Below are 17,496 nucleotides of genomic sequence, written 5' to 3' on the forward strand. Positions count from 1 at the left end.
TACTCACCATATAACGGAGATGCTGAGTTGCAGATAGGCACAACAAAAAGACTATTATAAAATAAGCTTTTGGCCAAGCTAGTTTTGAACTTCAAGTATTTACTGTTTGGTTAATGTTTCACAGTAGCGATGACATCATTTGCCTATTTGGAGGAAGCTGTAGTGTAACATATAACTCAGTGGTAACAGGAAGGAGAAGATAGACTGAGAGAGGGGGCAGGAGGAGGAGATGGCCAAAGGAAGGGGGAAGGGGAGATGGACAGAGCCTGGAGAGAAGGAGATTAGGACATATATCCAATTCCCACATGTATTACGAACAAGTGCTTTCTCTTTTCTTTCTTTTCCATTTAAGCAGAGTGAGCCAAAGCAAAGTGGGGCTGGGTACAGTTAATATAAATAAAAATAATGATGGGCTACTTTCACTAATAGAAATTCCAGGAGACAGAAAGAAAGTTTCTTCTAACGACAAGTCATTCAGAGCAGTTCAGGTATCCATAATGGTTACTGTTCTCTTGATACCTCATGCTCCAGAACTTAATTATGCAGATAGTTAGCAATTACATGTCACAGCTGTTGATAGAAAATGCTTTGCAAATGTGGTACACCACACAGTTAATGCTATAAACAGATACACACTCAACAATAATTAATGCATTTGCTTGTTTCACGTGAACGATACACTATCTTAATTTCTTCAAACACATTGTGTGATGCAAGGACAACTACAGTTAAATCCACCTAATTTCATCTTGTATAGGCATTTAGTAGCACTGTATAAACTTTATAAAGTCCTTCAAGGCTTCAAACAAAGTCACAGAAACACTGGGAAATGTGGCACCTCATTTCTTTTTTTGTTTACAGTATGCAATTGCTATTGATGGGAGTCTCTGAAAATTCAGTCTCCATAACTTGATCAGATTGCCAGTGACTGCAAAATCCATTATTGATATCAAGTTAGCTTGTTACATGAATTACACTCATTGTTGTACAGATTTAGAGAAGAAACTCTTTGTCATTAAACATTCCTCAGATATTCCTTTTTGCAGTTTGGATGCCCATGTTTAGAGCTTTTTCTTTCTTTTTTAGAATAAGGAACATTAGCATGGTCAGGTTAATGACATGTAAAACACTTTTGAAACTACTTGAAGGAAAACTGTTTTTAATTCCTGAGAAACATTGCAACAACTTCTTTAACAATGAATAGTAAAATTAATTGATATCGAATAGTTCTACTCTACAAATTTCAAGATAAAAAAGTACAGTGTTTTATCAACAGTATTTGTTATATTTAACATAAAGGACATGCCCTGATATATTTTATGATAAAATGGCTAGAGATAAATTGAGGATGTCTATGTATTATTGATTTTCTCCAACTTTTAAAGCAGCTGTGTATCTTTAATACAGAAGGTAGAGATATGATTTCTTCTTTTTGCTTATTTCTATGAGATATATCAGTATTTTGACTACCAAACACAATGTTATGAGCTTTTCAGTTAACTGGATTCTAATGTCAGTAGCATTGCCCCCTCCCCCCCCCCCCCTTTGTTTTCCACAGCAGAGAGTACAGGAAAAGACACTGTGATATTACTGCCATTATGTAATAATAAGCTGTAAAAATTATTCTTCTTCCTTGTGGCCCTTTCATTTGTTCTCTTTTTCTGTTTCTCCCATGCTTGTGCAAGCACACCATATGTTAAAGGAAGAGAGAAAGTTTGAGATGGTATATATGTTCTTTGTGACTTTTTTTAGTTACTTTAAATCAAGTGTTAATTTATTTTACAGGCTTGCTGGTCTTTTCTCAAACTCAGAAGTTGAAGCATTGCGTGATCGCAAGGATAAAGTGCAGAGTCGATTGTACAGTAAACTGATAGCATCACTGGCAGAACCAACTCCTGAAATTGCACGTGGTCACTATGCCAGTCTAGCACACTTGTACAAATGTGCAAACTGTGGCAAGTTAATTGTACGGCAGATTGCTTCCCACATTCCTTGCCAACCTGCAAATATGCTGATAGACATATATGGAAACATCAGCAGCAAACATATAAGGTGAATAACAGTCTTAGCAGTTGCAGTACGAAGTAAAAATTCATATTCATTTTTATGTACAGCTTACTGTCAGCACCTGCATGTATATTAAAAGACAAGTAATTTCAAGAAATACTAGATGGAAACACATGAGAAATGTTCTTAAAGAAAATAATGGGAGGTAAAGTTAAATGCGTAAAAGGAGCAAATTAGAAGAATATATTAATTATAGCATTTGAGGCATGCCAGGCGATATTTTGGAAAGACATCAGTAGGAAGATATGAACACTGACAGGAATAATATGGGTCACATATGGAGAAAACAAGAACACAGAAATATTTGTTTATTTATTCATCCATCCATAGACAATATGCATTGTATGGATTTCATCTAAATGTGTATACTGATAAAATATACACAATTACCAACTTACAATTTTTCATATCATATGTTACAAGTGTGTACAGTTTTATCTTTATTGTGTTGTGGATGCAGTAATGTATCTCTTGATCATAATGTATTATATTTATTTAGCATCCACATACAGATTATTCAGAGTACAGGTACATGACATTGGGGAATTAATGCAGAAATTTCATACATGATCTATAAGTTAACACCGATGTTTCACAAAATCAGCAATGCTATTGCAATATATTACTTTTAAAAAAATGTTTAGTTCTGACACCCAGTTGAGGTGAACCACTGAATAAATGTTTGGGTTGATATAGCACAGTATTTTAATACAGATCAACAAAAGTAATAATTGTTTCAAAATATAATATGGATAGGCAAATCATTATTTTCTTCTCATCCCATTCAATAAGTCTCCCCTGACTCAAAGTTCTGGGCAACTTTTCCCTGACCCTAAACCACACCAGTCTTTTCCTACATCCCTCTATTTCTTCAGCCCTTTTGCCAGGAGGAGCCACTGGCTCCAAAATCTCATGCATTTCCATGTGTTGTATGTGTGTTTTCCTGCCACGATTAGGTAGGTAGATCTTTTATCTATCCATATTATATTTTCAAATACTGATTACTCTTGTCAATATATTTCCCCTTTTGTCCATTATTCCTCCAGCAGTAAAGGAAACAAAAGAAAAATTCGGAGTAGGTATTAAAATCCATGGAGAAGAAATAAAAACGTTGAGGTTCGCCGATGACATTGTAATTCTGTCAGAGACAGCAAAGGACTTGGAAGAGCAGTTGAACGGAATGGATGGTGTCTTTGAAAGAGGGTATAAGATGAACATCAACAAAAGCAAAACGAGGATAATGGAATGTAGTCGAACTAAGTCGGGTGATGTTGAGGATATTAGATTAGGAAATGGGACACTTAAAGTAGTAAAGGAGTTTTGCTATTTGGGGAGCAAAATAACTGATGATGGTCGAAGTAGAGAGGATATAAAATGTAGACTGGCAATGGCAAGGAAAGCGTTTCTGAAGAAGAGAAATTTGTTAACATCGAGTATAGATTTAAGTGTCAGGAAGTCATTTCTGAAAGTATTTGTGTGGAGTGTAGCCATGTATGGAAGTGAAACATGGACGGTAAATAGTTTGGACAAGAAGAGAATAGAAGCTTTCAAAATATGGTGCTGCAGAAGAATGCTGAAGATTAGATGGGTGGATCACATAACTAATGAGGAAGTATTGAATAGGATTGGGGAGAAGAGAAGTTTGTGGCACAACTTGACCAGAAGAAGGGATCGGTTGGTAGGACATGTTCTGAGGCATCAAGGGATCATCAATTTAGTATTGGAGGGCAGCGTGGAGGGTAAAAATCGTAGGGGGAGACCAAGAGATTAATACACTAAGCAGATTCAGAAGGATGTAGGTTGCAGTAGGTACTGGGAGATGAAGAAGCTTGCACAGGATAGAGTAGCATGGAGAGCTGCATCAAACCAGTCTCAGGACTGAAGACCACAACAACAACAAAATGTGAACCTGTGCCAATCTTTGTTGCCATCTATCTACTTCAAACTGTCATCTATTTTCAACATTTGTTCATTTATTTATCTGTGCCATCTGCTATTAACAACATCTTGCCCTCGTGTCTTTTGCAGTTTTGATTCCTGTGCACTTAGTCAGGACTATTGTTACTTACAAATATTCATCTAACACTTTGTTTCTGGTTCATTATACACTGTAGGGCCATCTCCTGATGTCTTTCACTGATTTATTTGTGAAACTGACACCACTTTTCTTACCATCTCACCTTGCTTCTGTACAATGCATTCATGTTTTTGTGTGCTTGTTTTTCACCAATTGCACTGACTATTACTGTCAACTCCTGAATTATTTTTCCCCAAACATAGATGATTCTTAATTGAAACCCTCAGCTGCTGACAGCCAGTGAGGGTTTCAATTAATTATCATTTATTCTGCAGAAGCTGCACAGCCATCAATGGTATCTGTTCCTTTGAGAGCAGTTACTATCTTCATAGTAGATTCTGTTGTTCAGATGACTTCCCCTCTCTGTTTGCCCCTCTGTAAGCTTTTGATTTTTCTCGCATCTTTTTCACGACCTTTTCCATTTACAATTTTCTGTTGTAATTTTTTCCCCATTATATTTTCAAGTTTTCTCAGCTCTTCTCTTTATAAAATTATGTTTGATACAAAATAAGATTTCCTTGGTCTGCTCTAGACCCTTATACAATCAAATGCCATCAAAATATGTTTTAAAACCTTCAGAAAGAGTTTACAAAAGTGGCACATACAACAAATAACATTTTGTTCTCTAGTATGAATGAATCGAACTGCATAAAGTCTGTTAGTTGAATTGATTTTTCTTTTTTAAGCAATGCTGGCTACAGTGTAAGACTGGTGGACCAAAGTGAAACCTTTTTACTGACTAACAATGGCCAATTAGTATTTGTTACCAGTATTACAGCCCTGTTAGGTACTTGTACTTCTTTTCATTCTAACTGTTAGAAGTACAGAAGTCAGATATAAAAACTTTGTCTTTTTAAGGTGGACAGTATACCGTATTTACTCGAATCTAAGCCGCACTCGAATCTAAGCCGCACCTGAAATTTGAGACTCGAAATTCAAGGGGAGAGAAAATTTTAGGCCGCACCTCCAAATCGAAACAAAGTTGGTCCATTGTAATATGAGACACAATTTAGGTCGAATGAAAGACCATACAGCTACAGTAGTTTGGTTCGAGTCGTAAGCTTAGCAGTTAAGCTTTACCAGGTAGCCATTGCTATGCATCAGGCGCTCCATCCGTATTTATACGGGTACCCTTCCTTTTCCACGTGCTTCGTCTGGTTTGATCGATTGCTTATTTTGCTTTGATCTGATAAGTGCCATTTTCTTTGTTATAGGTGTTTACGTCACTCTAAGCTGAAAATGCATTACTGTATTGTGTCATGCATTGTTTGTCGCATTCTGATAGTGCGTATTTACGGCCTGTCGCCGCTCGCGGCATGACTTGCTTTTGTGCGCGCTACCGCCGCTTTTTTTAAAAAAAAAAAAAAAAAAAAAAAAAAAAAAAAAAAAAAAAAGAGAGAGAGAGAGAGAGAGAGAGAGAGAGAGAGAGAGAGAGAGAGAGAGAGAGAGAGAGAGGAATCGTCTCATTAGCGAAACAATGGCAAGACACTGCTATTTGTTGTTACCTACACTGCTGCTCTCTTTGGTAATGATCAACAAGAACCAAATAATAGACTGCGTATGATAGAACATGTGCTGAACGAGAGTTAGGCGCAATTTTTTCTCCGTTTGAAAATCTTTGCGGCCGCTTATTTAGTACATCAAATTCTGCACAGAAATTAGTCATCTTACATTTAAAATCTAGTCAGTTGCCGTGCTTCATTTCTGACTATATCACTATTAGGCATAAGAATAATACGAATATAAACATGACACGATACGTATATTCTTCCGCGTTTGCTGTTGTTTCACTCTAGTTTCGTAGTTTATTAGGCAGACAGGATTTAAATGAGATAGCAGCAAACACGAAAGAATACATGGCAAAATGTTTATTTTCGTATTATTCTTATGGTGAAGAGAATACTGCATGTGATTCACATTTCATCAGGTTCCTATTAGCAACCATCTCTTCTCACAGGTAGGAAAACTCGGAACGTAGAGTTGGCCATATTGACAAACATCCCTAACAGTCTTGCCAGTCGGATTTTCGTAGGTCTTTGAAATTCTGCTACATTCGAAGATGAACAATACGGAATTTGTATTTACTTTGTTGGATAATGTATGAAAATGCAGTGGCCGAAACTCGGGGTGGAGAAAAAAAAAAGGTTTTGGCGCCAGTATTTATCTTTGTGCCCACAAAGCATGCTTGTGTAGCACTACATATGTTCGACGGCAGAAGTTAGTTGTGGTGGCACCTACCAACATTTTTCAAAACTTCTGCTTGCTTTGCGCTCGATTCTAAGCCGCAGGCGGTTTTTTGGATTACAAAAACCGGAAAAAAAGTGCGGCTTAGATTCGAGTAAATACGGTAATAGATTGTAGCTGTGTAGTTTTTATTGATTTATGTCTTTTTAATAAGAAGAGAATCTCTAATGCATGTGACTGGCATTGTTCTCTGCTTTACAATTCAGGGACACTCCTTTTTGTCAGCTGTTGGTGAATTAGCCAAGAAATTTTGTAAAATTTCAGAAATATTGAGGAAGTTTGTGTATAAGTGGTTGAAACGAGAATTTTGGGGAAATCTAACAGTGGAAAATCCAGGATGGAATGTAACAAGATTATGAAAAGCAAAGAGGAGGTGCGGGTCGCAGATAGGCACAACAAAAAGACTGTCACAAATAAAGCTTTTGGCCATTAAGGTCTTCATCAACAATAGATGACAGACACACACACACACACACACACACGCACACACACACACACACACACACACACACACACACACACACACACACACACAAATGCAACTCACACAAACGACTGCAGTCTCAGACAACTGAAACCACACTCCGAGCAGCAGCACCAGTGCATGATGGGAGTGGCAACTGGATGGGCTGAGGAGGAGGCTGGGGTGGGGAAGGGGAGGGATAGTATGGTGAGACTGGCAGACAGTGAAGTGCTGTAGGTTCAACAGAGTGCAGGGGAGAGGTGAGGAGGGAGAGAGGGGAAGTAGTGGAAAAGGAGAAAAGTAAAAAAGACTGGGTGTGATGGTGGAATGACGGCTGTGTAGCACTGGAATGTGAGCAGGGAAGGGGCTGGATGGGTGAGGACAATGACTAACAAAGGTTGAGGCCATGAGGGATATAGGAATGTAGGATGTATTGCAGGGAAAACTCCCACTTCCGCAGTTCGTAAAAGCTGGTGTTGGTGGGAAGGATCCGTATGGCACAGGCTGTGAAGCACTCATTCAAGTGAAGGACACCATGTTGGGCAGCATGTTCAGCAACAGGGTCGTCCACTTGTTTCTTGCCCATAGGTTGTCTGTGGCCATTCATGTGGACAGACAGTTTGTTGGTTGTCATGCTCATATAGAATGCAGCACAGTGGTTGCAGCTTAGCTTGTAGATCACATGACTTGTTTCGCAGGTAGGTCTACCTTTGATGGGATAGGTGATGTTAGTGACCAGACTGGAGTCTGTGGTGGTGGGAGGAGGTATGGGACAAGTCTTGCATCTAGATGTATTGCAGGGTTATGAGCCATGAGATAAGGGGCTGAGGGCATGGGTTGTGTAAGGATGGATGAGTATATTGTGGAGTACCACTGTTCACCACTTGTACAACAACCTCCATACCTCCCCCACATCCCCTCATAGCTGACAAACCTTGGTTCGCAGATCTACTACACTTACCCCACCTGACAAAACTCCCTCCCGCCACCACAGAGAATCCAGAACCTAAACATAGTCATTACACAGTTATGAACCTTTCCTACAGATGCCTTAGACCCACAGAAATATCAGTCCTTTCCAAAGGCCTCACCTTTTGCCCTACTCCCAAATTCAGTCATGCAGCCTACACAATATACTGGTCCATCCTTACACAACCCCTGCTTCCAACCCCTTACCTCATGGCTCATACCCCTGTAACAGACCTAGATGCAAGACTTGTCCCATACATGCTGCCATCACCACCCACTCAAGTCCTGTCACTAACACCACCTATCCCATCAAAGGCAGACCTACCTGGGAACCAGTCATGTGATCTACAAGCTAAGCTGCAACCACTGTGCTGCATTCTATGTAGGCATGACAGCCAACAAGCTGTCTGTCCAGATGAACGGCCACTGACAAACTGTGGCCAAAAAACAACCCCCCTATTGCTGAAGAAACTGCCAAACATGATACCCTTCATTTCAATGACTGCTTCACAGCCTGTGCCATATGGATCCTTCCCACCAACACCAGCTTTTCTGAACTGCAGAAGTGAGAGTTTTCCTTGCAATACATCCTACATTTCTGTAACCCTCCTGGCCTCAACCTTCGTTAGTCACTGTCCTCATCCATCCAGCCCCTTCCCTGCTCCCATTCCAGCAGTACACAGCTGTCATTCCACCATCACACTCAGTCTTTTTACTTCTCTCCTCTTCTGGAACTTCCCACTTCCCCACCTCCCTTCTGCCCTGTGTAACCTGCAGCACTTCACTATCTGCCACCCCCACCATACTATACCTGCTCCTTCCTGACCCATCCTCCTCCTTAACCCCAGCCAGTTGCCACTCCCATCATGCACTAGTGCTGCTGCTCATAGTGTGGTTTCAGTTGCCTGAGACTGCAGTCATATGTGTGAGTTGCATTTGTGTGTGTGTGTGTGTGTGTGTGTGTGTGTGTGTGTGTGTGTGTGTGTCATTTATTATTGATGAAGGCCTTAATGGCTGAAAGGTTTATTTGTGACAGTCTTTTTGTTGTGCCTACCTGTGACTCAGCATCTCTGCTATACGGTGAATTTTGGGGAAAGATAGAAATATTTGATCAGTGATCTGAATAGGATTCATTTGGAGAAATACATGGTAAGCAACAGGGTAACTGATGTGAAAATCAAAACTCACCTCAACTATTTTTCTGACAATCCTTCAAAGTTCTGTTCATCATTAGGCAAATATGGATACAGCTTTATACACTGCAGGAGTAGAAAACTGTACCATAATAGGTATTTGTTGTAACTCACCTACTGGCAAGAGACAGGGGACAATGCTAGTGATGTGAGACTGACATAGGTCTGAGAATTTAACAATAGGTCTGAGAATTTAACAAAGTCACTGCTGCACTCATGGCTACTTGTATTTTTAATATCTTGTCCATAACACTTACTTCAGTATAAAGTTTGGTTTGGATTCTACCATCACTTGAGAAACACTGTTCACATACATATTCATGCCTGATATAGGAGGCTGAGAGTTGCACCCCCCCCCCCCCCCCTCTCCCTCCTCCCACTCTTACCTTTCTTTCTTCTTTTTTTACAATGGTTGTACATCACCCAACACTTTGGGCACACAGGCTGCTCATGTTGAGCAAAACGATAAGGACATGATGGGAGTGAAGCACATGGCCACTATTGTGGCACTGACTGCTGTTTAGCACGGTGCTGCCTCAACCATTGTGGAGATCACGATTGCATGGCTGCAACAGCATATTCCCCCTGTAAGCTAACTGACAGCAGCTAAGGAGGAGAGGCAATGGTGGCTACTTCACACTAAGCTTCTGTCTGATTTCCTGCTTTCCTAGATACCTCATAAGACTGGGCTATGTTCAAACCTCTGTGAGAGAAGGGATTTCCACATTGTCAAGTGAGTTGATGAACATTTCTATCTATTATATACACAAATCAAAAAAAGTTTTGCATCACCTCAGTTCTGAGAGTTCTGGAACCTGTACAGAAAATTGGAATAGAGATCAACATAAACATCATTTCCACCCTTTTTATTACTTATGAAAACAACACATTGCACGTTGTACCACCATACAGTCAGACCTTCAGAGGTGGTGGTCCAGATTGCTGTACACACCGGTACCTCTAATATCCAGTAGTACATCCTCTTGGATTGATGCATGCCTGTATTTGTTGTGGCATACTATCCACAAGTTCATCAAGGCACCATTGGTCCAGATTGTCCCACTCCTAAACTGCGATTTGGCGTAGGTCCCACAGAGTGGTTGGATTTTCATCCATAAAAAGCCCTTTTCAATCTATCCCAAGCATGTTTGATACGATTCATGTCTGAAGAACATGCTGGCCACTCTAGTTGAGCGATGTCGTTATCCTGAAGGAAATCGTTCACAGGATGTGCATGATGGAGGTACAAATTGGTTTGGTTGAAGGCATATGCAACACTCATCAGTGAAGAGAACATGATGCCTATCCTGAGTGGTCCATTTGGCATGTTGTTGGGCCCATCTGTACTGCACTGCATGGTGTCATGGTTGCAAAGATGGACCTCACCCTGGACGTCAGTTGTGAAGTTGTGCATCATGAAGCCTACTGTGCACAGTTTGAGTCATAACATGACGTTCTGTGGCTGCACAAAAAGCATGGTGTCGTTTCTGTCAGGGTTCCTCTGTTGTGACTCACCGATTATTCAAAGTGCCGCCGCGCAATTACGCACGTCCTCTACGTGCGGCGCTGGCTGCCAGCCAGGCAGCAGCTGCGCCACCTAAGCAGCCAGCCGAGCAGCGGCCGCTAGACTGAGACTCAGTGTTTGATCGAATGCCGACTTGTACACAGGTCAACTTACTCAGTGACTTATATGTGTTGTTGTGTTGTCCGAATTATGTGTTAAATTTGAAGATATAAAATTGGCGACGAGGTAGTGGATTTTTCCTTTTCACCGTTGACTCACAGGGTTCCATGGCTACTGTCGAGCAGCTCTTGCAAAATCTCCTTGAACAGCAAACGCTTCTAACAGCGGCGATTCGCGATTTCGTCGCGGCGTCCAATGCGGGGCATTTCTCGCCGTTCGCTGTACCTCCTTTTCCACCTTACGACGAGACGGCGGAAGACTGGTCTGATTATGAAAAACGTCTTTGACAGCACTTCTTGGTATTTCATGTCACGGACGAACAACCATGTAAGTCTCTGTTCCTTTCCTGGATTTCACCTCAAATGTATCGGTTGTTGTCGCAATTGGCTCCTTTGAAGGATCCTGCGTCTTTGTCCTTTGCTGAAATGTGCTCCCTTCTGTCTGTCTATTTTCAAAAGCAAACGCATGTGGTAGCCTCTCATGTTGCCTTTTATCGCTGTCACAAACAACCAAATCAGTCCTATTGCGCTTGGGCTGCTGAACTTCAAGGCCTCAGTCGAAAGTGTCTCTTTGTTACTGACGTTCACAAAGAATCCTATGCTGATTCCATGGTACGGGATGCTATTATTCGGTCGGCGCCCGACAAAGAAGTTCGGCAACGTGCCCTTCAGTTGGCGAATCTGACTCTAGATGAAGTTCTCTCCATTGCGCAGTCTTTTGAAATTTCTCGCGCCGCTGGGGCACAAATAGATGTGTGGGGTGACGTCGGGGAAATACAACCTCTGTGCGCTGTTGACAACGCGTGCGGCGCGTTCCCGCTGGCTGACGTGGCCGCAGTACGCTCCCACGCGCAGCCTCGGCCTAGCCGTAAACAACCCACTAAGAAACTGCAGCAAAATCCCCGGCAACTTCCTTCATGTCCGCGGTGTTTTACGAAACATTCACGCGAGGATTGTCCCCAACGTTGGGCTGTGTGTCACAATTGCAAAAAGAAAGGTCATGTGTCTTCCATTTGTAAATCCGACCGCATACATGATGTTCATGAACATGACGCTGATTCTGATTCTGTGTTGTCTGTCAATTGCACTTCTTCCCTTTCAGGGCAGTTATTCCTCACTGTCCAAATCCTTGGTCGAGATGTTCGCATGCAAGTGGATACTCGTTCTGCTGCCACTATAATTAATTCTCAGACGTATCTTCAGCTGGGTTCTCCACTCCTGTCCCCTGTCACTCGGCAATTACGGATGTACAATAAACAGAAGATTTCTCTCTTGGGACAGTTTAATGCTGAGGTATCTTACAAATCCGTCGTTCGGACTGTTCCCATATTTGTGGTCGACCAGAGCGCCGCAGAAAATCTTTTTGGTTTCGATGCCTTTCGCGTTTTTGGGTTCTCCATAGATGACTCCGTCAATATTGTCTCTGATGCTATTCCTTATGCTCAACTGGATTCCTTGTCGACGACATTTTCGTCCCTTTTTTCTCCTGGGTTAGGCCGTGCAAACGACTTTGAAGTTCATATCACGCTCAAACCCACTGCTCGGCCTAAGTTTTTTCGGGCTCGGCCCATTCCTCTGGCCCTTCGTGATCGGGTAAAACGGGAGTTGGATCGTCTCACTGCTTCAGGGGTCTTGCTTCCTGTCACTTCCAGTGAGTGGTCCTCTCCTGTCGTTGTAGTTGCTAAGCCCAATGGTGATATTCGTCTCTGTGGCGACTTCAAAGCCACTGTAAATGCTCAATGCCTCATCGACACTTACCCTATGCCCCGTCCTGAAGAACTGTTCACTAAACTCGCTGGAGGACAGTATTTTTCTAAAATTGATCTGTCAGAAGCTTATCATTAACTTCCTCTCGACGCTGCTTCCTGGCAGTTTCTGGTCCTTAACACGCCTTTCGGCCTCTATCAATACCAACGCTTGCCATTCGGGGTTGCTAGCGCCCCTGCTCTCTTTCAGCGATTCTTGGAACAATTATTGCGCCCTGTCCCGGGGTGTATCAATTACATGGACGACATTGTTGTCACTGGCTCCACCACTGAAGAACATCTTCAAAATCTCCACACACTTTTTAATGTCTTACAGACTGCCGGTCTTAAGTGTAATCTTCAGAAATCACAATTTTTTCAGGCATCTATTACGTACTTACTTGGGGTTTCAACTCTCTCGGGATGGTATTCGTCCGCTTCAACACACTGTCGCTGTGATCGATGCCCTTCCTCGTCCTACATCTGTTAAGGAACTGCAGGCTTTCTTGGGGAAAATAGCATACTATCACAAGTTTTTACCGTCTGCGGCGTCGGTGGCTCAGCCGTTGCATCGGCTGTTGCATAAAAACGTGCCTTTTCACTGGTCCGCGGCATGTGACGCGGCTTTCCGGAAATTAAAGACTATGCTGAAACAGGCCCCGTGCCTGGCTACTTATCGACCTGGCCAGCATCTTGTTCTTGCCACAGACGCCTCTCAATACGGGGTCGGTGCCGTCCTTGCGCACCGTTTTTCTGACGGTTCGGAACAACCCATCGCTTATGCCTCCAAAACGCTCACGGATGCCCAACAAAAGTATTCTCAAATTGAGAAAGAAGCTTTGCCCATCATTTATGCTCTTCATAAGTTTGGTGTTTTTCTCTATGGCTCAAAATTTCATCTTGTTACGGATCACAAACCGCTTGTTTCCTTGTTTCATCCATCAACATCACTTCCCGACAAGGCTGCACACCGCCTCCAGCGTTGGGCTCTTTACTTGTCCCGTTTCAATTATGAGATTCATTTCCGGCCAACGGCTCAACATGCGAATGCTGATGCTTTGTCTCGCCTTCCCATGGGTCCTGATCAGGCATTCGATAGGGACGAACTTTTGTGTTTCCACCTGGATGTTGCCGAGCAGCGGGTTGTGGACGGGTTCCCCATCACTGGGGACAGGCTGGCGGCTGCTACGGGTTCTGACCCTACCCTCTCCTGGGTTTTACGCTGTATTCAGAAGGGTTGGCCAGATCGCCCGTCCGCTAAGACTTCTGATCCGTTGCAGAACTACTACACTTTGCGCTACCGCCTCACGGCTAGGGATGGTGTTATCCTCCTCTCCACTGACAATGCTTCGCCGCATGTTGTGGTACCTGCGTCTTTGCGTGCTTCGGTCTTGCGCCTCCTTCACCAGGGGCACTGGGGTGTGTCTCACACAAAATCTCTGGCACGCCATCATGTGTACTGGCCTGGCATCGACTCTGACATCGCACACATGGTCGCTGCCTGCGGCCCTTGTGCGTCACAGGCCGCTGCCCCGAAGTCATCTTTGTCACCGTGGCCTTCGCCTGAGAAGCCCTGGGAGCGCATTCATGCTGACTTTGTGGGACCCTTTATAGGTACTTATTGGCTCCTCGTAATTGACGCCTATTCTAACTTTCCTTTCATTGTCCGTTGCACGTCACCTTCCACCGCGGCAACCACCAGTGCTCTCGCCCGCATTTTTTCTTTGGAAGGCCTCCCCTCTAATCTTGTTACTGATAATGGTCCACAATTTGCCTCTTCCGACTTTGCGGATTTTTGTGCTCATCATGGCGTTACACATGTCACAGCCCCGCCGTTCCATCCACAATCCAACGGTGAGGCTGAACGACTGGTCCGCACATTTAAGGCTCAGATGCGGAAACTTCTGACTTCTTCTGCTGCTGATGACGCGCTTCTCCAGTTCCTGGCATCTTACCGTTTCACCCGCATGGGCGATCACAACCCGGCTGAGCTCTTACATGGCTGACAGCCCCGCACGCTACTTCATCTTCTGCGGCCTCCCACCTCACGGCCGCGGGTGCCTTCACTTGGCCGGTTCACCGCCGACGACCTCGTCTGGGTACGGGGATATGGCAGGCGGCCAAAATGGAGCCCGGGCCGCATCTTACGACACCGTGGCAGACGCCTGTATGAAATCCAGACGGACACGGGTGTTGCAGTGCGTCATTCGGACCAGCTTCGGCCTCGGGTGCCAGCAACGCCTGTTCCGAATGCCGCCACACCACCTTTGGCTCTACCTGATGCTCGGGATCTTGGCATCTCCCAATACTCACAACGCAGCCCTCTCACCGTCATCGCGATGCCAGCACCAGAACGGACGCCACCAGGAGACGTGCCCATGCAGGAACCGGAGGACCGTCCTCTGTCAGAGTACCTCTACTCGCCTCCTCCTCCAACAGACACCGACACATCGCCCATGTCTCCTGTCATATCAACTGGACTTGCCGCAACAGGCAGATTGGTGCAGGGGGCCCCAGCAGATTCAACCCCTACGTCTCCTGTCATCTCGACCCGTTATCATCGGGGACACTTTCGTCCGTACGGGAAGCCTCCTCCTCGAGACTTTACGGCGAGTCAAACGACGCCTATGGACGTTAGCCATCTCCAGGACACCTCCATCAAGACCAGTGCAACAATTTCAAAGGGGGGAAAAGTGTTGTGACTCACCGATTATTCAAAGTGCCACCGCGCAATTACGCACGTCCTCTACGTGCGGCGCTGGCTGCCAGCCAGGCAGCAGCTGCGCCACCTAAGCAGCCAGCCGAGCAGCGGCCGCTAGACTGAGACTCAGTGTTTGATCGAAGGCCGACTTGTACACAGGTCAACTTACTCAGTGACTTATGTGTGTTGTTGTGTTGTCCGAATTATGTGTTAAATTTGAAGATATAAAATCCTCCAAGCCATAATCTGTATGTAGCAGCCATCCACTGCAGTAGTAGCCCTTGAGCAGCCTGAGTGAGGCACGCGATAGACAGTTCCTGTCTCTCTGTATTTCCTCCATGTCCGATCAACATTGCTTTGGTTCACTCCGATTCGCCTGGACACTTCCCTTGTTGAGAGCCCTTCCTGTCACAAAGTAATAATGTGGACATTATCAACCCTCGGTATTGACTGTCTAGGCATGATTGAACTACAGACAACATGAGCCGCGTACCTCCTTCCTGGTTGAATGACTGGAACTGACCGGCTGTTAGATCCCCTCCGTCTAATAGGTGTTGCTCATGCATGGTTGTTTACATCTTTGGGTGGGTTTAGTGACATCTCTGAACAGTCAAAGGGATTGTGTCTGTAATACAATATCGACAGTCAATGTCTATCTTCAGGAGTTCTGGGAACCGGGATGATGCAAAATTTTTTTTGGATTTGTGTAGCATCACAAACTATCGAATCAGCATATGAGTCCCATGAGCTTCAGTAACAAACTGAAAATGCTGGCTAAACCCATGAGGATGTGCAAGCCCAAGCTCTGTACAACTTTTGTGGCTGCTTTTGACAATGGTATTACTCAAGATGAACAATAATAATGTGAGCTCTTTCACAGTGACAAGCAGAGAGCAACTGACACATTTCATCAAAAGAAAGACTGGGAGGTTCCTTAAGATGTGCTACCTGACACAAAAGGTGATAAACATTAGCAAGGAATCCATGATAGAAAGAAAACCTAACACATGTTTGGGTCAGTGACACCAAAAGCTTGGCATTGCTGCCAAAAGTGTTTTTTGTATGTGTCCCAATTTTCTACAGAATCATCATACAGAGGAAGGGGCTGTGTCAACAGTGGTGCATCTGACACATCAGCAATGCTACCAAATTGATTAGTGCCATGGAGAAAGCCTTCTGCCGATTGGTGAAAGCTCATTGCTGTTCAACAAGAAATTGAAGAATTTCTTCCACTGACATATTTTCTATAGTGAGCCATGAAATGAAACAAATGGAGTAGAATACCACACTCATTGCCAAAAATATTGTAACATTGCGCAGCACAATATCAGAATTTCCACCAACCAACTTTTATTTTGCTCACACATGAAGGAATATACTAAGGTGCTGAAAGACACTGTAATTGGTACAAACAAACATAACCAACAAGTGCCATAAGGCACAGTCTAATTTGAAGTATACATTTGTCACATAAACTTTAGAGTAGCCAAGGGCCCAGCATGCTTGCTTACATAAAACTGTTTTGCACATGGAACGGGACTATCTGTGCTGTCTGTGCTGATGTGAGGTGGCCTCTTTAGGCAGCCATGGAAGTGTGCTCTGTTTAATTATGCTCTCATGTGTTGCAAATGAATTTAGCAGTTGTTGCCTTTTTTTATAAGTGCCTTTAACACTGACATTGAAGTCACCATACACAACTGTGCATTTTAAATGAAACTTCATTTTATTCATTAGCCCCTCAACAATGTCAGGAAACTCTGTACAATTTCCTGATGATGGGTGATGCAAACACACAATGACATCTTTGCACACACACACAGTAGTGAAAGTCTTGTTCAGTACATTGGACATTTTAAGTTTTATATCTTTTTATTTTTATGTCTCTGTTAACATAGATGCACATCCCACCACATTTGTGGGGCTGATTGCAGCAGAACATGGTATACTAACTACATCTCCAAATATCTTTCATAGCCAGTGCTCACATTTACACAATACTGAAACATACATGAGGTGATCACTCAACAAGAGTTCTAATTCATCAGATTTTCTCCCTAAACATTTTCATTTTGAAAATGGATTCTTAATATTCAGAAAATTCAAAAACTTATGTGCCACATACTGTCATATTTCTTTGATGTTGCATCTTTATAAAGAATCCTTCCATTTGGTTTGAAGAGCACTTCTTTCCACTCATGGACATAGATTTCAGATACTAGGTTACTTCACATTCTTCTTTCATGTGGTGGATTTCTTCCGCTTGTGGACTGCTAGTGTTGGACCAAATCTGTTTGAATTTCTTTGAGTATGTGCATCTATCATGATGATTTGTTTACATTTACAACTGCTTGTGT

General features: G+C 43.3%; 1 protein-coding gene across 1 annotated transcript in view; it reads left to right on the forward strand.

The window, feature by feature from the left end:
- The window catches only part of LOC126101310 (SANT and BTB domain regulator of class switch recombination), a 174,924-nt gene that overhangs the window by 38,674 nt on the left and 118,754 nt on the right, over window positions 1-17,496 (forward strand). The window contains exon 5 of the mRNA XM_049911986.1: window positions 1,786-2,052. Coding sequence (XP_049767943.1) covers window positions 1,786-2,052 — 267 coding nt within the window. The remainder of the gene's footprint in view (window positions 1-1,785; window positions 2,053-17,496) is intronic.

This window comes from Schistocerca cancellata, chromosome 9 (assembly GCF_023864275.1).
Source record: "Schistocerca cancellata isolate TAMUIC-IGC-003103 chromosome 9, iqSchCanc2.1, whole genome shotgun sequence".
NCBI lineage: Eukaryota > Metazoa > Arthropoda > Insecta > Orthoptera > Acrididae > Schistocerca > Schistocerca cancellata.